The sequence below is a fragment of the Panthera uncia genome, chromosome X (assembly GCF_023721935.1).
Source record: "Panthera uncia isolate 11264 chromosome X, Puncia_PCG_1.0, whole genome shotgun sequence".
Classification (NCBI taxonomy): domain Eukaryota; kingdom Metazoa; phylum Chordata; class Mammalia; order Carnivora; family Felidae; genus Panthera; species Panthera uncia.
In genome coordinates, this window is record NC_064817.1 from 52,238,188 (window position 1) to 52,264,719 (window position 26,532).

At 35.8% G+C, this 26,532-nt stretch overlaps 1 protein-coding gene across 1 annotated transcript in view; it reads right to left on the reverse strand.

The window, feature by feature from the left end:
• Nucleotides 1-26,532, reverse strand: part of OPHN1 (oligophrenin 1) — a 530,949-nt gene that overhangs the window by 203,515 nt on the left and 300,902 nt on the right. The window contains exons 13-15 of the mRNA XM_049643254.1: nucleotides 25,686-25,719; nucleotides 25,109-25,171; nucleotides 23,400-23,474 (exon numbers count right to left, since the gene is read on the reverse strand). Of these exons, the coding sequence (XP_049499211.1) occupies nucleotides 23,400-23,474; nucleotides 25,109-25,171; nucleotides 25,686-25,719 (172 nt within the window). The remainder of the gene's footprint in view (nucleotides 1-23,399; nucleotides 23,475-25,108; nucleotides 25,172-25,685; nucleotides 25,720-26,532) is intronic.

Consider the following 26,532-nt stretch of genomic DNA (forward strand, 5'->3'; position numbering starts at 1 on the left):
GTGACCCAGAAATTCTACTCCTAGTCATATAACCAAAGAATTGGAAACAGGTATTCAAACAAGTACATGCACATGCATGTTTATAGCCACACTATTGACAACAGCTAAACGATAAAATCATCCCAAATATCCATCAAGAGAATATTAATCAGTCACAAAAAACATGAAAAAAGTATATATGCTACAACATGGATGAAACTCAAAACCACGCTAAGAATCCAGACAAAAGATTATATATTATAAAATTCCATCAATATAGAATTCCTGAATATATAATATGAAGAATAAGCAAATCCATACAGACAGAAAACATATATGAGGGTACCAGGAGCAGAGAGAAGGGGGAAATGGGGAATAAGTGCTTAAAGGGTATTGGGTTTCCTTTTAGGGTACTGAAATGTTTTAGAACCAGAAAAAGGCTGTGGTTACACAACGTTGAAAAGTTACTAAATGCAACTACACTGCTTACTTTTAAATGGTAAATTTTACATTAGGTGAATTTTGCCTCAATAATAAAAAAAAGGCATTAAGTCACTTTGAAATGTTTAAGTCATTCTCTACATTCATCTTGAAGAGAGCACACAACGTGGGGGTAGAGTGGGCTAAAATGGAACGAAATAACAGAAAATTATAGCACAAATCTAACACATTCCTATTTTAGTAGTAAAGTACAACAACAAAGACATGTTCAGTAGTGATGAAGAGGACAATAACCAATAACAGCTGAATCTATAGCAGGGAGGTTTATAGAAAAGGAGAAAGAATTTACAAAAGACTATCTGAGAACTTGAATTGTCATTTCTTTACTTAAGACTAAAGAAGATGAAAACTCAATAGATTGATGACTGCCCTTGGACTTACCAGAGATTGGTTGATAAAATCAATTAGCAATGGTAAGTCAGTCAGTAGAGACAGCTAAGTAAAATGATTCTAGAACCATGAATGAAAGGCTGCAAAAACAGAGGTTTTTAAGGCTTTTATTTTAAATCTAAACCACCCCTTGAAGGTGAAACTACAAGTTGACACTCTGAGGAAAATGAAGTAACTAAGAAAAGTCTGGATAGAAGAATGGTTATATATTTGTGAATAAAATTCTATGATAAGAAATCACTTCAAAATTGGAATTCTATTATTATTCTAACACATCTTATTTAAGACTTCACATTGGTATGACTTAGAAGGTAAAAATTATATATATATATATATATATATATATATATATATATATTTAACAGAGGAATTGAAAATATATGAATTATATCTAAATAAGAAAATGGATTATAAACCATAAATGGAGGACCATTATACCACCTGAGTGAAAGAATGCCAGCAAGTAACCTAGAGCATAGCCGTGGCCTCTTGATTCAAACACCTGGTATCAGGAAAGGGTTCAGCAAAGTTTTTGTATAAAGGACCAGAGAACAATTACATTAGATTTTTCCAGCTACATAGTTTCTATTACAACAATTCAATTCTGCCACTGTAGGGCAAAAACAGCCAGAGACAGGGGTGCCTGGGTGGCTCAGTTTGTTAAGCATCTGACTCTTGATTTCAGCTCAGGTCATTATCTCATGGCTTGTGGGATTGAGCCCTGCATCAGGCTGCACACTGACAGTGAGGAGCCTGCTTAAGATTCTACCCATCTCTCTCTGCCCTCCCCCACTCATTCACCTTTTCGCTCTCTCTCTGAAAATAAATTTAAAAAATAATTATTAAAAAAAACAAGCCATATAAGGAAAATAATTGAAGATTTACTTCAATAAAATTTTATTTTCAATAACAAGCAGTAGACCATAGTTTGTCAAGGTGCCCAAAAGGTCAGGTAGCTATAAAATAACTTCCTTGTCTCTTAGTAGGCATGAATCTACTTGAGGTTGAAAGATTTATGTTGAAACCCATTCTCCACCAAATTATGATGAAAATAAAAATGATTCTGAGTGAAAAGAGACCCTAAAATCCATAGGCAGTAACATTCATACCTATTATTACACTACACAGTTTTTAGGACACCACAATGGGGAAAGCCTAATAGTAATAGGTCTTCCCGATTGAGGTAAACCCAGCACTACCTAGTCCTGCACAGGAGCAGGTGCACTGCTTCACTTTTATCCATGAAGGAAACTGCGTAATTGGACATCTGGGGATAGCTAAGAACAAAGATAAAGGATTGGTTGCTTACTACAGCTGACTTGCATTTGCAAGACTGGGAAAAGGTACACAACCCTGAGGCATTTCCCCCAGGAGGAAGGGGGAAGAGTGAGGAACACACATCCATAGAAAACTTTAAGTTGTCCATGTATAAAATCATGTCATATGCAAAAAGTGAAGGTTTGACTTCACCATTGCCAATTTTGTGCCTTTGATTTCTTTTGTTGCCTGATTGCTGATGCTAGAACTTCCAACACTATGTCAAACAACAGCGGTGAGAGTGGACGTGCTCGAACTGATACAAGAATTCAGCAAAGTCGCAGGATACAAAATTAATGTACAGAAATCAGTTGCATTATTATACACTAACAATGAAGCAACAGAAAGACAAATAAAGAAACTGATCCCATTCACAATTGCACCAAGAAGTATAAAATACCTAGGAATAAACCTAACCAAAGATGTAAAAGATCTGTATGCTGAAAACTATAGAAAGCTAATGAAGGAAATTGAAGAAGATAGAAAGAAATGGAAAAACATTCTGTGCTCATGGATTGGAAGAATAAATATTGTTAAAATGTCAATACTACCCAAAGCTATCTACACATTCAATGCAATCCCAACCAAAATTGCACCAGCATTCTTCTCGAACCTAGAACAAGCAATCCTAAAATTTGTATGGAACCACAAAAGACCCCGAATAGGCAAAGTAATATTGAAGAAGAAGACCAAAGCGGGAGGCATCACAATCCCAGACATTAGCCTCTACTACAAAGCTATAGTCATCAAGACAACACGGTATTGGCACAGAAACAGACACATAGACCAATGGAATAGAATAGGGACTCCAGAATTGGACCCACAAGTGTATGGCTAACGAATCTTTGACAAAGCAGGAAAGAATATCCAATGGAAAAAAAAGAGAGTCTTTTCAACAAATGGTGCTGGGAGAACTGGACAGCAACTTGCAGATGAATGAAACTAGACCACTTTCTTTCACCATTCACAAAAACAAAGTCAAAATAGATAAAGGACCTGAATGTGAGACAGGAAACCATCAAAACCCTAGAGGAGAAAGCAGGGAAAAACCTCTCAGACCTCAGCGGCAGCAATTTCTTACTTGACACACCCCCAAAGGCAAGAGAATTAAAAGCAAAAATGAACTATTGGGACCTCATGAAGATAAAATTTTCTGCACTGGAAAGGAAACAATCACCAAAACTAAAAGACAACCAATGGAATGGGAAAAGATATTTTCAAATGACATATCAGACAAAAGGCTAGTATCCAAAATCTATAAAGAACTCACCAAACTCCACACCCGAAAAACAAATAATCCAGTGAAGAAATGGGCAGAAAACATGAATAGACACTTCTCTACAGAAGACATCCAGATGGCCAATAGGCACATGAAAAGATGCTCAAGGTCGCTCCTCATCAGGGAAATACAAATCAAAACCACACTGAGATACCACCTCACGCCAGTCAGAGTGGCTAAAATGAACAAAACAGGAGACTATAGATGCTGGAGAGGATGTGGAGAAAGGGAACCCTCTTGCTCTGTTGGTGGGAATGCAAACTTGTTCAGCCACTCTGGAAAACAGTTTGGAGGTTCCTCAAAAAATTAAAAATAGATCTACCCTATGACCCAGCAATAGCACTGCTAGAAATTTACCCAAGGGATACATGAGTGTTGCTGCATAGTGGCACTTGTACCCCAATGTTTATAGCAGCACTTTCAACAATAGTCAAATTATGGAAAGAGCCTAAATATCCATCAACGGATGAATGGATAAAGAAGATGTGGTTTATAGATACAATGGAATACTACTTGGCAACGAGAAAGAATGAAATCTGCCCATTTGTAGCAACATGGATGGAACTGGAGAGTGTTATGCTGAGTGAAATAAGTCATACAGAGAAGGACAGATTCCATATGTTTTCACTCCTATGTGGATTCTGAGAAACTTAACAGAAGACAATGGGGGAGGGGAAGGAAAAAAAATGTTAGGGAGGGAGGGAGCCAAACCATAAGAGACTCTTAAAAACTGAGAACAATATGAGGGTTGATGGGGGTGGGAGGGAGGGAGGGGTGGGTGATGGGTATTGAGGAGGGCACCTATTGGCATGAGCAATGCGTGTTGTATGGAAACCAACTTGACAATAAATTTCATATTAAAATAATAAATAAATAAAAAAAAATAAGTGGGTCTTTACTCAGACGGCCAGAGGGCTACAGGAAGCCAGACCACACTCTTAAAAAGACAGCACACTAAATAATTTTGCCTGAGACACAGCAAAGAAACATCAATTTAAAAAGTACCTGGAAACAGAGGAAGATGGTGGTAAGTAGGAAGACTGTAGGCCCACGAATACAACTAGATAATTATCAAGTCATCCTAAATAACCCAGAAATTGACCTAAAGACTGATAGAAAAAAACTCCATAATAAAGGGAAGAAAGAGGCCACCTCAAAGTAGGTAGGAAGTGTGGAGTCATGGTTTAAGGGACAAGGGGATCATGGGTACTATGGAGGAGAGGGAGACATGGTCACAGAGACGGGCATGTAAGAGAGGAACACACATGGGAATACACGAGAACATAATCCAAAGCCACTGGCTTGGTAAATGAGAGGGGCTGAATTTTGTGAGTTCTTGCAACCAGTGTGGCCTAAAGCCTAGAGTTTTAAATGACAGTGGGCTTGGCTAGTATGAGCTTGGAGGACATTGCACTGCTCCTGGAGAGAAGGAAGACAGCTGGCTGAGGGCAGAAAGCATGGAAACAATGATCTGAAAAACACCAGTGGCACACATGAAGGAGATTATTCAGAGTGCATCTCTCATAGGCAGCATTCACAGAGATGCCTATACTGGAACAGGGGAGCTGGCCAGCACCATTTTTCTCCCCCGTCCCCTCAGCATAAACATAGAGCCATCTGTAAGAAATAGTGCAGCACCAACACTAGCTCCCTAACTAGCTTACCTTGAGTGTCACCCCCCTGCACTCCAGGGGGACTGCATTTCTCAGTCATGTTTGCCTCAGTTCCAGTGTGGTGGGCCCCTCCTCAAGAAGAGCAGCACAAAACCCTGTCCACAGCATGACTCTGGACCTGAGAGTTCTCCAGGTTTTAAGTTCTAGTCCAAGTGGTGTCAGGTCTCATGTCACAAGGAGACCAGAGCACACCTCGTTAAAATTTGCCACATTCAAATAAAAAACTGTCCAATGCAGGCAAAAAGAGCCTCTGCAAATGACTTTCATGAAGGATGGAGCAGCTAAACCACAATAGAACACATGCAGCACACAACAGAGACACTCCCTGAACCTCCAGGCCATGGATAGTATATGACCTCTGCTTCCCAAAGTCATTACTCCCAGGAGCACGAAACATGACTAGCTCATCTAACACAGAGAAGAAGACAGAGACTTAGAAAAAATGTGAAGACAGAGGGATTTATCACAAATGAAACAGATAAGGCCACGTCAAGAGATCTAAGCAAAAAAAGATAAGTAACTTGCCTAGTGGAGATTTAATCATAAGGATACTCACTGGCCTTGAAAAAAGAATGGAAGGCTTCAGGGAGGCCTTTATTGCAGAGATAAAAGCATTAAAAAAGAGTCAGTCAGAAGAGAAAAATGTACTAACTAAAATTGGACACAGACTTGATGCAATGAACACAAAGTTGGAAGAACAAGAACAAATAAGTTCTATACAGGACAAAATAATGGAAAATAATGAAGCTGAACAAAAGAGAGAGAGAATTATGAAATCAAGAATAGACATAGGAAACTCAGTGACTCCATCAAATGTAATAACATTTGTATTTTAGCAGTCCCAAAAGAAGGAGAAAAAAGGGGCAGAAAATTTATTTGAGGAAACCATAGCCAAAAACTGCCCTAATCTTGGGAAGGAAACAGACATCCAGATCCAGGAGGCACAGAGAATTCCCATCAAAATCAAGAAAATCAGACCAACACAAAGATATATTGTAATTACAGGGGCAAAATATAGTGAGGAAAAAAACCTTAAAAAGCAATAAGACAAAAGAAGTTCTTAATTTACAAAGGAAGACCCATAAGGCTAGCTGCAGATTATTCAAAGGAAACTTGGCAAGCCGGGAGGGAGGGGCATGATATATTCAAAGTACTGAGTGGGAAAAATCTGCAGCGAAGAACACTATACACATCAAGGCTATCATTCAGAATAGGAGAGATAATGAGTTCCCCAGACAAGCAGAAACGTTTGTGATCACTAAACCAGCCCTGTAAAATGTATTAAAGGAGACTCTGCAAGTGCAAAGGAGAGACAAAAAGTGCCAAAAAAATATCAGAGAAATCTCCAGACCTAGTGACAAACAAGTAATAAAATACAAAAAAATACGTATCTATCAAGAATCACTTTGAATATTAATAGACTAAACTCTACAATCAAAAGACATAGTGTCAGAATGGATTAAAAAAAAAGACCATCTATATGCTGCCTACAAGATATTCAATTTATGTCTAAAGACACCTGCAAATTGAAAGTGAGTAATGGAGCAATATTTATTATGCAAATGGATGTCAAAGTAAGCCAGAGTAGCAATACTTAAATCAGACAAAATAGACTTTAAAACAAAGACTGTAACAAGAGACAAAGAAGGGCACTATACAGTAATAAAGGGGAAAATCCACCAAGATATAACGACTGTAAATATTTATGCACCCAACAAGGAAGTTCACAAATTTGTATAACAATTAATAACAAACATAAACTCACTGATAATAATACAATAATTGTAGAGGATGTTAACATCCCACTTCATTCTTTTTTTTTAAATATGAAATTTATCGTCAAATTGGTTTCCATACAACAACCCAGTGCTCATCCCAACAGGTGCCCTCCTCAATACCCAGCACCCACCCTCCCCTCCCTCCCACTCCCCATCAATCCTCAGATTGTTCTCAGTTTTTAAGAGTCTCTTATGGTTTGGCTCCCTCCCTCTCTAACCTCTTTTTTTTTCATCTCCCCCATGGACTTCTGTTAAGTTTCTCAGAATCCACATAAGAGTGAAAACATATGGTATCTGTCCCTCTCTGTATGACTTATTTCACTTAGCAGAACACTCTCCAGTTCCATCCATGTTGCTACAAAAGGCCATACTTCATTCGTTCTCATTGCCACATAGTATTCCATTGTGTATATAAACCACAATTTTTTTATCCATTTATCAGTTGATGGACATTTAGGCTCTTTCCATAATTTGGCTATTGTTGAAAGTGCTGCTATAAACATTGGGGTACAAGTTCCCCTATGCATCAGCACTCCTGTACCCCTTGGGTAAATTCCTAGCAGTTAACACCCCACTTGAAAACAATAGATCATCTACATGGAAAGTCAACAAGGAAACAATGGCTTTGAATGACACACTGCACCAGATTGATTTAACAGATATATACAGTACATTCCATCCTAAACCAGCAGAATACACATTCTTTTCAAGTGCATATGGAACATTCTCCAGAATAGAGCACATATTAGGTCACAAAACAGGCCTCAACAAATAAAAAATGATTGAAATCATACCATCATGTTTTCTGACTACAACAGTATGAAACTAGAAGTCAAGAACAAGAAAGTTTTGGAAATACCACAAATATGTGGAGGTTAAACAACCTGCTACTAAACAATGAATTGGTCAACGAAGAAATCAAATAAGAAATAAGAGAATACATGGAAACAAATGAAAATGAAAACACAACATTCCAAAACATTTGGGATGCAGCAAAAGTGGTCCTAAGATGAAAGGATAAAGCAATACAGGCCCACCTCAAGAAGTAAGAAAAATCTAAAATACACAACCCACCATTACACCTAAATGAGCTAGAAAAAGAAAAACAAATAAAGCCTAAATCCAGTGGAATGAAAGAAATAATAAAAATTACAACAGAAATAAATGATATAGAAACTAAAAAACAATAGAACAAATAAATGAATTATGAGATAGTTATCTGAATAAACAAAATGATAAACCTCAAACCAGACTTACACAAAAGACCAGAGAAGGGTCCAAATAAATAATATCACAAATGAGAGAGAAGAAATACAAACTAGCACCATGGAAATACAAACAATTATGAAAGAAAATTATTAAAAACTATATGCTAACAAATTGGACATCCTGGAAGAAATAAATTCCTAAATATATATATATATATATATATATATATATATATATATATATATAGTCAAATGGAAACAGATAGACATAGAAAACTTGAATAAACCAATAACCAGAAAGGAAATTGAATCAATAATGAAAAAGCTGCCAAAAAACTCCATGGCCAGATGGCTTCAGAGGAAAATTCTCCTAAACATTTAAAGAAGAGTTACACTGATTCTTCTCAAATTATCCCAAAGAAAAGTACAGAAATGGAAGAAAAACTTCCAAATTCTATGAGGCCAGCATTAGGGTGATACTAAAACCAGATAATGACTCCATTAAAAAAGAGAACTACAGGCCAATATCTCTGATGAACATAGATGCAATAATTGTCAATAAAATACTAGCAAATCAAGTCCAACAATATATTTAAAAAACTCATTCACTACCATCAAGTGGGATTTATTCCTAGGTTGCAAGGGTAGGTCTATATTTACAAATCAATCAATGTGATACATCACGTTAATAAAAGAAAGGATAAGAACCATATGATCCTTTCAATAAATGCGGAAAAAATGTTTTACAAAGTACAACATTCATTCATGATAAAAACCCTCAACAAAGTAAGTTTAGATGGGACATACCTCAACATAATTAATGCCATATATGAAAAACCCACATCTAGTATCATCCTCAACGTGGAAAATCTGAGAGCTATTCCTCTACAGTCAGGAACAAGACAGGGATGTCCACTCTCACTACTGTTATTTAACATAATCCTGGAAGTCTCAGCCACAACAAACAGAAATAAATGGCATCCATATGGGCCAGGAAGAAGTCAAATTCTCAGTATTTGCAGATGACATGATACTACAGATAGAAAACCCAAAACACTCTCACAGAAAACTGCTAGAACTGATAAATTCAGTAAAGTCACAGGATACAAAATCAATGTACAGAAACCTACTGTATTTCTGTGTACCAATAATGAAACAGCAGAAAGAGACATTAGAAATCAATCATGTCATATAATCCCAGAAGTAATTACATCACAATAGGAAATGCACAATAACAGAAATTGTGTGAAGTATAGAACTAGTAGAGAAGAGGAAGTGATTACCTGTTTTGGGTAAGATGAGATTTGGCTTCAGTGGACACAGAACATAAATCTAATAGATGAACAAGAATTCAAAAGGTGGACAAATATGGAAGTATGGCCAAACTGCCTGAACCTAGAATGCACATATTTTTTTTATTTCTGAGATGACAGTTTCCCCAGTAGAGGGAGACCACAATATGCTCTAAAAAAGGAATGAATCAAGTGGGTGATGGGCATTGAGGAGGGCTCCTGTTGGGATGAGCACTGGGTGTCTTATGGAAACCAATTTGACAATAAATTTCAAATTAAAAAAAAAGGAATGAACCAAAAAATAAATGGGGTGGGAAGAATAATAAAAATTGAACTACCTAACCAGGTAAGAATAGCCTGAAGAATAGCCAGAAGAGTGAAACATTTATTGCTTTACTTTAATTCTGAGCAATAAAAATGGTTATTGTTAAATGTGTCTATTATTTTCGGGTTTCATGCTTTTAGTCATGATTTATTAGTTCTCTTGTCTGTATTCTATATAATTTTGAGTTATTAAGAATTTTAAGTTAGTAAGTCCATGTTAACAAAGTGAGACTTAATTACAGTTTTGGCTCTCAAAGAAATGGAATTTTTAAACAATCAGGAATTACCTTAACAGCACTAGTTAGGAAATTTGCCTAATAAACCTCTGTCATCCTTTAAAGTGAAGTAACCTTGTAATAGGAAATCTGCCTAATAAACCTCCGCCATCCTTTAAAGGGAAGTAACCTTGTAATAACCAACATGCTTTTTTTGCCAATATAACTTCCTTGTTTCCCACTTCCTTCTGCCCATGAATGTCTGTTATTTTGTACAGCTCCCCTGAGCTCCTTTCTATCTTCTAGATTGGATGATGTCTGATTTGAATTGACTTTTACTCAAATACACATAAAGTTATTAATATGCCTCAGTTTATCTTTTAACAGTTCTTGTGTCAGAAATGGGATTTGAAGAGGAAACCCACCCCCAAAGACTTCCAGGAACAACAAGCAACCACACAAAGGTACCCACTGAGTCCCCTGAGCTTGCTGCTTTCTTGCTGCCTCTGGAGGTTGTGGGTAAGTTCTTCTTGGATCCTAGCTCTACAGCCTTTGCATTGAGGGATTTCAGACTTTGAACATTTATTTTTCTGGACCGAGCCTAATGTAGAAACCAGCCTGGGTCGAGCATCAGACTGAGACTGACTTGGAAACCAGACTAGATGGGGTCAGACTGAGACTGACTTAAGCTGGACTGGGTCCAGTATTAGGCCTCAGATGAATGAAATTGTATTCAAAGGATGAACAAGTATGTTAAACTTAGTAAAATATTCTTGAATTTCAATGGCCAGTATGGAGAACTTTTAACCTAACTAAGCTTATCCATGTAGGTAGGTGGTGTTCTAGAGAAAAATGGGATCTAGCCAAGCACACATCATAAACAGTGGAAGGAGAATTATTTTTCCTCCTCTACAGTTTCTTGTGGCCATGATAACACCCACTGGGACACCCCACTCACTCCAGAGCCTACAGATGGGATCCTAGAAAAATGGGCAGAAGCCAGAAAAGGGTGAGAATTCTTACCAAATTCAGCTCTCACAGAACTCTATCTGTAGTGTATGGTTGAGAGAGAAAGGTAAACATTTACAGTGTCCCTTCATTATTAAATTTAGATTGGTAGTATTAAACATTTGTAAGAATTAAAATTGTGAATTGTGACTCATGACTTTGCTTTCAGATACTTTTGCCATTGGTTGTTGATCTTTAGCATGGACAGCCATTGCCTTCTTCTTTTGCCTTGTTTTGTGACCTGAGATCTTGGCTTGGCAATAGTCAGGTTGGGGATCTCCCAAATTTGGCCAGACAGAAATGTGGGCTGTACTCCATTTATGGCTAACTATGGCTGAAGAGAAATTCAGGTCACATTCCATTTGCATCTAGGGTCCTACCAACTATTACCTACTCTCAGAGGAATTGCCTGTTTCTTTCTTTTGGCTATTTTGAGAGTAGCTCTGGATTGTGGGAGGATAGTATCCTTTGCACCCTCTTTTAAGACACCTCTTATGCCTAAAGGGTTATTCAAGACTTCCAGGAATATTTGCTATTTGCCCCAGTTGAAGCCTGGCAAGATATTTGAAAGAATTTTTTTAACTCTATGGTCAGAAGGTGGCCAAATTGGAAGTTTATATTCAGAGCCTAATAGAAAGGTTTTTTTTTTTTTTTAGGCCTTCTCTCCTAAGCTAAAATGAAAGATGTAAGACCTCCTTTTGTGTCTGTCTTCACAGTTATGAATGTCTGTGTATATGTTATAGATGTGTGATATTTTTCGACCTCTAGGTGATATTGCCAAAATTAATTTATAAAGAACTCTATTTAACTGGCTTAAAGACAAACAAGAATTTATATAAATCAAGTATACTCTCAGAAGTACAGAAGTAACCCAAATATTTTTCATGTTCATGTGATCTAGGATAATATTCAGTAAATAAAGCTCTTCTAAGTTTGGTTTAATTAAAATAGGAATGTCTTTAATATTATCAGCATTAAATATAATATTTTATTGTACTTAGGTTTACTAAAAGTCAAATAAACGCATGTTATTTCTGTTACAGAATCTATCAGCAAGAAAGAGAACTTAATATGATTGTTAGCTATGTAATAACTCATAAAATTTTCCATGACTGATTTAAACATAATTGTTAAGAACAAGTAAATTAAATAGATGTAAGGAAAAAGTTTATAAACAGGTTTCTAGTTATGGAATGAATAAGTCATAGGAATAAAAGGCACAGCATAGGAAATATAGTCAATGATATTATAAATAGAGTATTATATGGTAAAATATGGTAGCTATAATTGTGAGAATAGCATAATGTATAGATATGAGAAATCACTATGTTATACATCTGAAACTAAGATAACATTGTGTATCAACTATACTCAAAAATAAATAAATAAATAAATAAATAAGAAATTTAACAATAATTATACTTTATGGTATGTCTATTTAAAAACAGTTTCCTAAATCTTTTTGGTAAGATAAAACATTGAAGTTATACTGAGATAAGTTAAGTAATGGATATTCATTGAATATCCAGATCATTTCCAAATAAGATAAAACAGTGAAACTCAATTACTAAACATAGGTTTATCTACCTTTGGCTTGCTTCTATAGAGGAGCACATATATGAGTCTATAATTAAACATGTTTTATGCCAGTCTGGAAAATTCACTATGAGGAAGAAGATACTTCTAGAAATCATGAAATGTATTTATAAGTTTTCCAGTCTATTATTGTTTACTTCTTGTTTTTTACTAGAAATTAAGAATTCTCAGGATTAAGAATTCTAATTAATATATGTAATTAAAACTACTAGAAATACTAAGGGTTTTAAAAACAAGCTATTAGGGAACCTGGGTGGCTCAGTCACTTAAGCGTCTGACTTTGGCTCAGGTCATGATCTCATCGTTCATGGGTTTGAGCCCCGCATCGAGCTCTTTGCTGACAGCTCAGAGCCTGGAGCCTGCTTCAGATTGTCTCCCTCTTTCTCTGCTCCTCCCCTACTCATGCTCGCTGTCTCTCTCTCAACAATAACCATTAAATAAATAAAAGAATCTATTATATCAATAGTGTACTTATGTAAAACTAAAGCTAAAAATTTTCCTTCATATGCTAAAAGAACAAAATTTTCTTAGATTATTGGTCTCTTCTTGATAATAACTTATGAAAAGACTTTCTTTACCTTTTAATAAAGTACTTCACATGGAAAGCAAAGATTTTGTTTCTAATCAAAATAATTTACTATACTTCACATTGTCTTGATCAGGGCTTTAATCAAGAAAACCCAGTCTTCTCAATATTAAGAGAGTTAATTTTTATTCACAACTATGTAGCCTTCTGTGTTTCCTTTATTCATCTTCTATATCACTTTGGCTAAATATATAAAGTATTATTTCATAATGATCTTTGATCCTTTTTAATAAAATGTCTAAACCTTTGACATCTTCTCAAAATCAAATTCTAAATGGAGTTTTTTTGACCTCAAACTAACTTTGATATTTCTCAAAGGGTCCTTGGAAAATCTCAAAGGATTTGTCTCTCACCTTGTATAAGAGAAATGTTAAACTAATTAGGCTTATTTGGTATGTTAAATTATATGTGGAATATTGTTAAATAAATGATGATAAACCTTCTTAGGGTATATTGTATGGATGCATGTTATTGATATAACTGATCTAGAAATCATGTGAAATTCTTAAAAATCTGATACATCTTGGTATAATGTCATCAGTCTTCATTGTAGTAATTATCATATAATGTTATATGTTACAGAAATAACCAAATTTCCTTGACAATTCTATTATAATGAACTATCATCAGATTGTTAACCATGGGCATTTGTAAGTCTTTTGCCATTTACAGACATTTATTCTGATGCTTTTGCAAAAGCACTTCATCTTCAGAAAGATTCATGGAAAGACCTCTGACAATTACTGTAGAATACAGACTTCTGATAACTTTAACATAATAAAACTGAACTGTGCAAGAATGTCCAGAACAAATGGAAAAGCAGGATACAAGCAGAACAACAATAACATGAGGATGGATGAACTGATGAGGATGATTATAATTTTTAAAAACTTTTTCTTTGAAACATTGCTGATTATTCCTTAATGTTGTTTTATCCAGATTTAAGGAAAACGTTTTCTCTTTTCTCTTAAGCTACCTATGACTTACAGTAATTTTGTAGAGTATCACTTTTTAAGCAGAATTTAAACATTTACTTTTTCTCTCTACCTGATTTCTCCAGAATTTGGAAACTTAATGAATTTTCTTATTTTCAAGGCAATATAGTTATTTAAGTAATTTCAATAAGAATCTGTTCTCCTCCTGGGACTCCTGGGTGGTTCAGTTGGTTAAGCAACCTACTCTTGGTTTTAGCTCAGATCATGGTCTCACCGTTCATGACTTCCAGGCCTGCATCAGGCTCTGTGCTGACAGCTGACAGTGCAGAGACTGCTTGGGATTCTCTATCCCCCTCTTTCTCTGCCCCTCCCATGCTCTCTCTCTCTCTCAATATAAATAAACTTAGAAACAAGGATCTGTTCTCTTCAGACACAACTGGAAGACATTGGTTATGTTACCAATGCTTTGACTAGAATGTTATATTTGAGAATATGCATAGAACCAAATATGAACAGACAGCTTTAAGAAACTAAGGTTGACTTTATGCAATCAATAAAGCCCTTGGGAAAAACCAGCCTGGGACCTTGTTTACAGGATTCTTGCCAGTCTAACAAGGTGAGTAAATAAGGTCACTTCCTGACAGGCCCAGGGACCTCAGGATCTCCTGGGGAGTTCATGAAGAAAGGAATCCATCCAAATCTAAAGGTATTCCAGAAGTCTGATGGTGAGTGTTTGGCTTGGTTTCTTAGTCTGGAGAGGGTTTTAAAAGTCCAATCTAAGATTCTTTATGAAAAGTTCCAGCATAGCAGATTTAAAAAGAGCCTATACAGTCAATCACTATTCTTGCTGTACTTATGTAAATAACCAGGACAGTGGAATGAGACTAAATTTATTTTGCAAACAAATTAGTCTTACTAGGATTATCTTTGATAGAAATGAGGGTGATTGTAGAGAAAAAGAAGGTTTCTGCAGAAAATTATGACAAAAGTCTGTAAATGTCAACTTATAGCCCTGCTCATTGCCATTGATATTTTGTTATGTAATTCTACACTGGACTGGATTCTAAATTCTGCTAGTTTCCTCAATTATCCAGGCTACAAGCTACAATTTTCCAAACATTTATAACTTCCTCCAACTTTTCTAATTTGGAATCATTTAGAATAAAGAGTGCTCTTGAACCTCCTTGGAAGGGACTATACCAGGTCCTCCTCACTACCCAGACAGAAATAAAACTTCAGGAACCTGAACTTTAGGTCCAAAACTCCCAATTAAAAAAAAAAATCTCCAGACTCTTGGAGCTGCATACCAGCTGCAGATATAAAATTAATACTGACTAGGGAGGTTCCCCCACAGAATCAGATTGCATCCTGAGGTAAACAGCTGTCCCAAGTTGCAGATCGAGATCTTCATCTCCAACAGTAAGCTTTTATTCCTTTTGCTTTTCACTTCTTACTTTTCTTCTCTGTTAATGCACAGGAAGGTAATGCTCCTTAACTCTGGTGACTATACCTGAATCTACTGCTCAAACAATAGCTGCCAAACAAAAATCCCTAGATTCTATGGCCAAAATTGCTTTTAATATCCCTTGATTATCTTTTAGCTGTGCAAAGAGGTGTTTTTGCTATGGCCAATACCAAATGCTGCAACTGGACTGACACTTCTGGGGAAGTTGAGATTCAGCTACAAAAGATTACTGAACAAGTTAGTTGGATTAAGAGATCAGCTTCTTCAATGGGGTCTTTCTTTGACTTATTTGATTCTGATGGGTTTGGGTCTTGAGAACCATGGCTCTGATGTACACTCCAGACCTTGGGAATTATCTTGCTTCTAATAATCATAGTAGTTTCCCTGTACACGTGTATTCTCTCAAAAGCTTTAAGTGCATGCTCACATCTGCTAATCACCAGGAAAATTACCCACCTAAGATCAGAATGTCAGAAAAGGAGTGAAGAGAATGACCAACTTAAAGCATGTGAACCTGATGTGACCTGTGAATACCAGATAGATTCAGCAAAAAACAAAATAAAACAAAACAAAACAAAACTGTGAGCACTCCAATGCAGTAGCTGGGAATAGCACTAATGCCTTAAATTTTTATCACATCCCTCAGTTAGGCTGAAAGTCTATTCAAAGCGGGGGGGGGGGGGGCTTGTTTAAGAAAATAAGACAACAGGCCAAAAATGAAGTCACTTGTGTTAATCACCACATTCTCCAAACTGAAACTTAATTATTATTTTGGCTTTCCCAGTAATGGAATCTTAAACAAGTCCATCAGGAATCACCTGATTAGCACTAGTTAGGTTATATGCCTGACAGACCCCTGTCATCCCCTAAAGGAAGGTAACCTTGCAATAAGCAAACTACTTTTACCCAATATAACTTCCTGTTGTTGCTCTCATCTGCCTATAAAAGTGTTTGATTTTGTACAGAGCCTTTCAGCTCTTTTCAATCTGCTAGATTGAATGATGACCAATTCAAATTGATTTTTGCTCAAATTAGCTCTAAAAATTTTTAGTATGCCTCAGTTTATATTTTAGCAGTAGGTGTACTGACCATGGAATGTAATATTGTAAGTGCAAGTACAGACTGATTAATCTGTGAAATCAATTTAGAATGTATACTCACACAACAATGGGACACACTGAGTATTTTTATTCTACAAATTTTGCTGATTTCTAATTTTTAATTTATTTGAAAAAGTATGTGGAACTCTGCTAAATGTAACTGACAATTAATTACTTGTACCACTATTAAAGGTACATGAAAATACATGAATATGGAACTATAGTTGGATTTTGCTGTGGCCAGTACTGTGTCATAAGCTTTGTGTCTTTTAAGGTTATCATTATAGCATTCATTCATTCCACAAATATTTCCTCTATCAGCCATTGTGCAGGATACTAGATTCCTAGAGATCCAAGCATTTGGTTAAAAAAATACAGATAGAAAAATACTAGAGCATGTACTAGCTACCTGAGAATTCTGTAAATTCAGTTTTCCCAGATGACAGCTAGGTTTGATCCAGAGAAAACTAGTCTCTCACTTCTGATTGACTTGTTACTTGTAACTGAAAGGGTCTCCAATATGAGCTAATGGGAGAAATTTTATGAAAGTAAATTGATAGTCAAAGTATATCAGAATTGAAGGCAAGGAATATGTGAAGAATGAGACACACACACAAAAAAAAGATAAAGCGAGGTAAACAGCAGCCATAAACACTAATGTCTATCATACAGTAGACATTCAATAAACACTGGATGAACCAATGAAAGAAATGGGGTGAACTGTAATACTGGTCTAAAATGAGAAAGGGGTTCATAAATCTAGATAGGAGGAGGCAGAAGACAAGCAAAAAGAGTGGGAAGAAAATGAGAAGCAGTAGAGTTCAGATAGAGGAAACAAAGTATATACTCCACATCAGAAAAAAGAATACTTTTACATTACCTCAAAGTTAATATATTCTTCTTATGTGCTTCATATAAATAGTACAAAAGACTTTGGTTCAAGAAGCAGTCTGTTTTTTCAAAAGGGAATTCAAAATATTCAAAAGGGAATACTGTGATTTCTCTTTTCCAATTGCCTGTAATGCTTTATGTGCTAGTGATGCCAAAACAAATATATTTGGAGCTTGATGTTAAATAGATGCAATATGCCAACCCTACCAGTTTTCATGATATGTGAACAAAATTGTATTGCTATGTATGATTTGAGGGAACCATTTCAGGCCTCTTGAAGCCTGTAACAAAATCAGTAGGATACTGAGAATGGCATATTTTTTTAGCTTATTAAATATTAGGTAAAAGAACATAGTGATACTATACACAGAATTCTAAACAGTTAATAGTTATATTGCACAGAATTCTAAACAGTTAATCTGAGTTCAATAATTTTTCAGAGACTAAATATTCTGGGCCATGCTATAAACCCTTTTATATATATAAAAAAGTGTCCTTTGGCTTACAAAATAGGATGTAAATGGCTAGGAATAAGACAATGTGAATTTTTAAAAGTCAAGAATATAAAGAGATAAATACAAGCAAATATTGAGGCACTAATGATGTAATATGTAATGCAAAAATTCCATACTTGACATTACTAGATGTTGTAGCACTCTAAAATACTAACAGGGTTGGTTTGTCATGGCTACATGGTTATGGAAGGTAAGCTATGCATCAAAGACAAAAAATACATGCTTTATCCAAACTGCAGCTTTCCACACTCAATTTGTTTTCTGACTCTGCGAAAATTTTGCTTACCAGATAGTTCACTATAATTCACAAAAGAAAGAATAGCAGGTTTGCAGACAGATAAAAGCAATTAAGTTTAATTTTGGACATGTAAAATACACATATCTTTGGAACATCTACATACGGAGAGAGTCTGAACCAATTCCAGTTCTGATTCCTTCAGCCCTTGGAGCCTTATTACCTCAGGCATGATGAGTTTTGTTCATTTATCAAAGTGTGCTATACAGATATGATCATTCCAATGTGTCATGACGTAAATATGTTTGGGAAGCACAGGTCCAGTGAGAACTGAATAAATGACTTTAGAACTCATGAGATGATGTCTAGACTAGAGATTTTTGGGTGCTGCAAGCACAGAGGTGCTAGTAAACCCACACAGAAGGATTTCAACTCCAGGCCATGATGGAGTAACTGGTACTAGACTTGCTTTTCTACTTTAACAATTAGAACCCTTGACATAATATTAGAAAGAGTTGTTTGTAGTCATTTAGCTATGAAGCATGGGAGTATGACTCTCAAAAAAAGGGGAAACAAAGTCCTACCATTACCACAGGTTGCTACCTGAATGCACTTTCTGAAGGATAGCACAGCGAATGAGAACTCAAGCTGACATAGAAGTCTTATTAAGTAGAAGAGACAAAGTTTAGAGTTCAGAGAGACTTGGGCAGAAAGAATTTGCATGGCAGTGTACCAGAAAAGAGGGAGCTATATAAAGGAAGAATATTAAAAGAAAAAGAAAGAAAAAGAAAAACACCTTATTCTATGGGCCCTATGGATACTATCATTGAATACTAAGCCATGAATGGCCAAGATACAAATCTTCATAGATTTTATCAGGGAATTTAAACTGAACAATCAATAAGAATGAAGAGACAAAAGAAGTCAGGCCTTAGTAGTACACCTAACCTAGCCAGTAAAAGATACTTTATATTTGTACTAACAAGCTTAAAAAGAAGCCCCTAATGAACCAAGCTGATCTACAAATAACTACCTATAAAAGAAAATTCAGTAGTCTTTAAAAGAAGTCAACAAAATCAGGACATGCAAAACCCATAATTTTATAATTTAATCAAAATTACTAGATATAGTCATAAGAGGAAAGTACATAGCAATAGAGGTCTACCTGAAGAAGCAAATTAAATGTCAAATAAACAGCCTAAATTTACACTTAAAGGAGCTAGAAAAAGAACAAATGAAACCTCAGCCCAGCAGAAGAAGGGAAATAATAAAGAGAAGAAATAAATTATAGAGAAACAACAACAACAACAACAACAAACAATAGAACAGATCAATGAAATAGATCTTTTAAAAAATTAATGAAATTGATAAACCCCAACCAGACTTATTAAAAACCAAAAGACAAAAGACCCAAATAAATAAAATCACAAAAGATAAAGGAGAAATAACAACCAACACCAAAGAAGAACAAACAATTATATGAGAATACTGTGAAAAACTATATGCTAACAAATTGGACAACCTGGAAGAAATGGATAAATTCCTAGAAACTTACAAACTACCAAAACTGAAACAGGAAGAAAAAGAAAACTTGAACAGACCAATAAACACAAAAAAATAGAATCAGTAATCAAACGTCTCCCAACAAACAAAAGTCCAGGGCCAAATGGCTTCACAGGTGAATTCTCCAAACATGCAAAGAAGAATTAATAACTGTTCTTCTCAAACTGTTCCAAAAAACAGAAGTGGAAGGGAAACTTCCAAATTCATTCTTGAGGCCAGCATTACCTTGATACCAAAACAAGATAAAGACTCCACTAAAAAAAGAGAACTACAGGCCAATATCCCTGATGAACATGGATGCAAAAATTCTCAATAAAATACCATCAAGCCGAATTCAACAGTATATTAAAAGAATCATTCACCATGACCAAGTGCGATTTATTTATACCACATTAATAAAATAAAGGATAAGAAACATATGATCCTTTGAAAAGATGCAGAAAACGCATTTGACAAAGTACAATATTCATTCATGATAAAAACTCTCAAATAAGGAGGATTAGAGGGAACACTACTCAACATAAGAAAGGCCAGCCATGTAGGAAAAACCCACAGCTAATATCATCCTGAATGGGGCAAAACTGAGACCTTTTCCTCTACAGTCAGGAACAAGAAAGGGATGTCCACTCTCACCACTGTTATTTAACATAGTACTGGAAGTCTCAGCCATACCAGTCAGACAACAAAAAGAAATAAAAGACCCAGATTGCAAGGAAGAAGTCAAACTTTCACTATTCGCAGATCACATGATATTCTATGTAGAAAACCTGAAAGACTGTACCAAAAACTTGCTAGAACTGATACACGAATTCAGTAAAATCACAGGATATAAAATCAACATTCAGAAATCTGTTCCATTTCTATACACCAACAGTGAAGCAGCAGAAAGAGAAATCAAAGAATCAATCTTATTTACAACTGCATCCAAAACCACAAGATATCTAGGAATAAATCCAACCAAAGAGGTAAAAGATCTGTACTCTGAAAACTATAAAATACTGATGACAAAAATTAAAGATTACACAGAAAAATATTTTGTGCTCATGGATTGGAATAATAAATATTTTGAAAATGTCTATACTCCCCAAAGCAATGTACACATTTAATGCAATCCCTATCAAAATACCACTAGCACTTCTCACAAAGCTAGAACAAACAATCCTAAAACTTCTATGGAACCACAAACACCTGGAATAGCCATAGCAACCTTGAAAAAGAAAACCAAAGCTAGAGGCATCAGAATTCTGGACTTCAAGTTATATTGAAAAGCTGTTGTGATCAAGACAGTATGGTACTGGCACAAAAAAATAGACACATCAATCAACAGGACAGAATAGAAACCCCAGAAATAAATCCACAACTATATGGTAAATTAATCTTTGACAAAGCAGGAAAGACTATCCAATGGAAAAAGGACAATCTCTTCACAAATGGTATTACGAAAATAGGTAATCTACATTCAAAAGAATAAGACTAGACCACTTTCTTACACCATACATAAAAATAAGTTCAAAATGGATGAAAGGCCTAAAAAAAAAAAACCCATAAAAATCCTAGAGAACACACCTAGAGAACAACTTTGACGTCAGCTGTAGCAACTTCTTACTAGAATGTCTGTTGAAGCAAGGGAAACAAAAGCAAAAATAAACTACAGGGACTTCATGAAAATGAAAAGCTTCTGCACCGTGAAGGAAATAATCAACCAAACTAAAAGGTAACCTAGGGAATCAGAGAAAATATTTGCAAATGACATATTGGATAAAGGGTTAAAGAACTTATAAAACTCAACACCCAAAAAACAAATAATCCAGTTAAAAATGGGCAGAAGATATGAACATTTTTCTTATTTCTTTAATTTTAAAACGTTTATTTATTTTTGAGAGAGAAAGAATGCAAGAGGGGAAGGGACAGAGAAAGAGGGAGACGCAAAATCTGAAGCAGTCTCCAGGCTCTCAGCTGTTAGCAACAGAGCCTAACATGGGGCTCGAACCCATTTACCGGGAGATCATTACTTGAGCCGAAGTCAGTCGCTCAACTGACTGAGCCACCCAGGCACCCAGAACAGACATTTTTCTAAAGAAGACATCCAGAGAGCTAACAGAAACTTGAAAATATGTTCAACATCACTCATCATCAGGGAAATACAAATCAAAACTACAATGAGATATCACATCACATTAGTCAGAATGGCTAAAATTAACAACACAAGAAACAACAAGTGCTGGCAAGGATGTGGAGAAAGGGGAACTCTCTTGCTCTGTTGGTGGTGATGCAAACTGGTGCAGCCACCATGGAAAACAGTATGGAGGTTCCTCAAAGAGATACAGGTAGAAATATACTATGACCCAGCAATTGCACTATTAGGTGCTTATCCAAAAAATATGAAAATACTAACACAAAGGGATACATGCACCCTGATGCTTATACCACCATTATGAACAATGGCCAAATTATGGAAACAGCCCAAATGTCCACTGACTGATGAATGGATAAAGAAAAGGTGGCACACGTGCACGCGCGCGCGCGCACACACACACACACACACACACACACACAGGAATATTATTCAGCCTTAAAAAGGAATGAAATCTTGCCATTTGCAACTATGTGGATGGAGCTAGGGAGTATTATGCTAAGCAAAGTAAGTCAGTCAGAGAAAGACAAATACCATATGTTGTCACTCATATGTGCAATTTAAGAAACCAAACATATGAGCATAGGGGGAAAACCAGAGAGGCAAACCAAGAAACAGATTCTTAACTATAGAAAACAAAGTAATGGTTTTTAGAAGGGAGGTGCGTGGGGGGACAGGTGAAATAGGTGATGGGATTAATGAGTACACTTGTGATTAATGAGTATACTTGTGTATGGAAGTGTTGAATCACTATATTATGCACGTGAAACTAATATTACACTGTATGTTAACTGGAATTTTTAAAGTTAAAAAAAATTACTAGACATACAAAATTGAAAAAAATGTGACACATAACCAGGTTAATATTTATTCATTAGGAAAACAGGTAGAAGAAGTAAAGGGGGACAGAGATGGAATGCTTGAAAATACCCAAACAAGATTGAGAAGATGGGAAGAATAAAAAGGAGCTGACAAGAGTCACTTGAAAGGTTTCATAGAAGATTTTAGAAAAATCAAAAGATGTTGAGTCACAGAAGTCACATAGGGAGAAAGCTACAAAAAGGAGGGAGTGGTCAACAAGGAGATCAAGCAAGATAGAAACTGAAAATTGTCCCCTAGATTTCACAGATGATACCTTCTAAGCCTGGTGAAAATATTTTCAGTGGAGAGGCTGGGGTAGAAGCCAGATTGCAAAGGCTTTGATGAGTGAGTATGATGTGGAGAAGAGATGCTAGTTGTTTCTTCAAGGCAAGATTGTCTCTGACACAGGGTTGGCAAATATATGTACATTTCTCCTTTGAAAATATTTTTTAAAACATTCTACAACCATTGCTAAAGCAATGTCTCATTTCTTTTATAGTCACATTTCTTTCAATACACAATTTCCAATGAGAATAATGAAATTAATTTGTTACCAAAAAAGGCATTCAGCAGCTTCTGAACCTGGATATTGCTGCCCACAGTACGGTACAATCCTTCTGTCTTGATCCCTAGGGAAAAGAAAATCAGGTCAGTTTTGTTTATACAGCTAGAGCTTTCATTTCCCTCTAGGTAGAAAAAGTAGGTACTTTCACCCTGGCATCAATTCAAACAAGAAAGGGTCTCCTACTCTCTCCTAGCTTTCTAGCCCTCCCCTGCAATAGGGGGCCAGTTTTGAAGCAGCTCTCCAAATTATTCTCTCCATACTTTCATTTGGATTATACGGAGGTTTCATTAGTGTGAACAGAAGAGAATATACACTCTAGTAAATAGAAAAATATGGTTAGGTTGATAGCAGCAGATGGCTGAGAATAGTGCTGCCATCTTGGAAAGGAGCTAGAGTTTAACTGATAAAGGAGGAAATATCAATCATCAAGCTGCCCATGAGCAGCAATATAAAGGAAGAAAGGCCTGAACTATGGCAAATGTGAAACAAAAGGCTATTTTGTGTATGGGGAAAGATTAAAGCAACATTTCAAGGAAAAAAAGAGGCTTGGCTCATATACTACATGCCCACATTCTAAATATTCCCAGAGAGAATCTAGAGAGTATCATGAACATGGAAAAACACAGATTCCACATTTGTCTGAGTTAAGCTTTGCACCCCATCAATTTTTTTAAATTTATTTATTGAAATTCAAGTTAGTTAACATAGAGTATAGTATTGGTTTCAGGAATAGAACCTAGTGATTCACCACTTAACATATAACACTCAGTGCTCATCCCAACAAATGCCCTCCTTAATACCCATCACCCATTTAGCCAGAAATTTTTAAACCAATATGTATTACAGCAGAAATTGAACTCTTATTTATTTGTGATGGAACCATCATAACACTACTTGAGGAGTGCCCATTAGTAGTTCAGAATACTTTAAAAGCCATTTGAAGCTCTTTGCCTTGTTTCTGAAATACAAGAAGCTGTACATATTTAATAGATATAACTTGGTGAGTTTGGAGATAAATGAAACCATCACCATAATCTATGCATAAACATATCTATCACCTTTAAAAGTTTTCTGCTGTCCTCTTTTTTCTTTAGTATTTTTTCCAATAAAAACTCAATACAAAATCTACCGTCTTACCACATTTAAGTCTGCAATACAGTATTATTTTTTTTAATGTTTATTTATTTTTGAGACAGAGAAAGACAGAGCATGAATGGGGGAGGGTCAGAGAGAGAGGGAGACACAGAATCTGAAGCAGGCTCCAGGCTCTGAGCTGTCAGCACAGAGCCCGACGCAGGGCTCGAACTCACGGACCGTGAAATCGTGACTTGAGCCGAAGTCGGATGCTTAACCGACTGAGCCACCCAGGCGCCCCTGCAATACAGTATTATTAACTATAGCTTTATGCTGTACAGCAGATCTCTTGTATAACTTAGAACTGTGTACCATTTGATTAATTAAGCTATTTCTCTTTAAAAGGAAAAAAACCACAAATTATTCCAATATGCTTGGATACCACTGGTTTGGAACTTGCTGGAATTTTACAAATTTGTGTCTAGTGTTCAAGGTATATAGTCTTCATTCCTAAAATGAGTCCTGAACAATAAATGACATCATTGCTACTTTCAAGAAATTGACCCAGGATAAATTCAGAGTGACCAGATTCAAACACTGCCAATACTCTGGTTCAAATCTTACCTTTTGTCTCAATGACATTGATGCACTTTCTAACAAACTTGAACCCTATGTCATTCAGCTCCACTGTTTCAAATAAAGGAAAACAAAGTTAGATCCACTATAACAAGCTTTACCTACCAAGTATTTATTGATCATGTTAGGAGACTGCAGTTAGAGAATAAGGGGTATGGTTTTTCATCTCCAATACTCTTAAATGGAAAGGTCTTTGTATTCAGGGGGAACTTAGAGTTTTTACTCTTATTACACAAAATGCTTTAATTATCCCTTTGCATTATGTTTGTTTTAGGTAGTAGCAACATCAAACGTGAAATGGTGGGCTAGAAATGCACATAATTTCTATCATGTGTTTAGAACAAGAAAGAGATAATGTTCTTCTCTATATTAATATTACTGCCCACAACATAAGCCAAGATAAAGTGACTTCCTTATTTCAATAAGTAGACATATTTAAAAAAAATAGGTCTGAATTCTACTCCACACAGTTGCATCCATAAACACACTTGAATCAATATTACATATCACAGATGATAGGAAAACTGGCAGTTTGTAATGTCAATAGATTGTAAATTTGACTCACTTTCTTCCTGTTTTGTTATGGGGCTGTGGTAGATCTACAAAAGAAGAGAAAGAGCCATGTCTATTGTGAATCACTATAGGTAAGTACAGCAAATAATAGTAACTCTCTTTCCCCAGAAAGTCCATCAAAACCATTAGTGACTCTAAGGCTTTAATGGAAAAGTGGGCTAAACAGAATCATCTTTGACTAGGTCCCTAGAAAACAACTGATTTAACAAATCTGAAGACTAAACTAGATTCCAAGTAGCTCACTATAGCTGAAGTTGTTGCCTACCTATTTTAGAGATTTACTTATGTAAAACTTGGAGAATTTTTCTGATAGAGCAAGAGAAACAGTCTCCTTATGGGACCTGGGTAGTGGGCATTGATGGTAAAATTTAAATGTGCCCAATACCAACCTCCTACCCCAAAGGCTAATTAATGGGTATTTCTCTGTAGAAAAGCAAGTGTCTGTCTGAAAGAGATCCACACACTGACCAAGATTTCTTTGAGTTATCGTGAAATACACATCATGATAGCTATGTGAGAGGCCAAACAGGAGATCCTTGACTCTTGAAGTCTAGCCTGGCTCTTTTTTTCATTATAAATTTTATTCATTATAAAATCTTGGGCATGTCCTTTTCATTCTCTATTCTTCAAACTTCATATCTCTAAAATGATTTGAGTTGGAGTAGATGTTCCTTAAAGTCCTAATCTTCTTTGATACTTTAAGCAAAGGCATGCATATCATGTATAAAATTAGTGAAATGGGGTGTTTAGCAAGGCAGCAACAATAACAATGTGAAACTGCAGGAAATAAACCTTCTGTACAGTATCTGTTAGAGTCCACTTTAACAATCTCTCCTTTT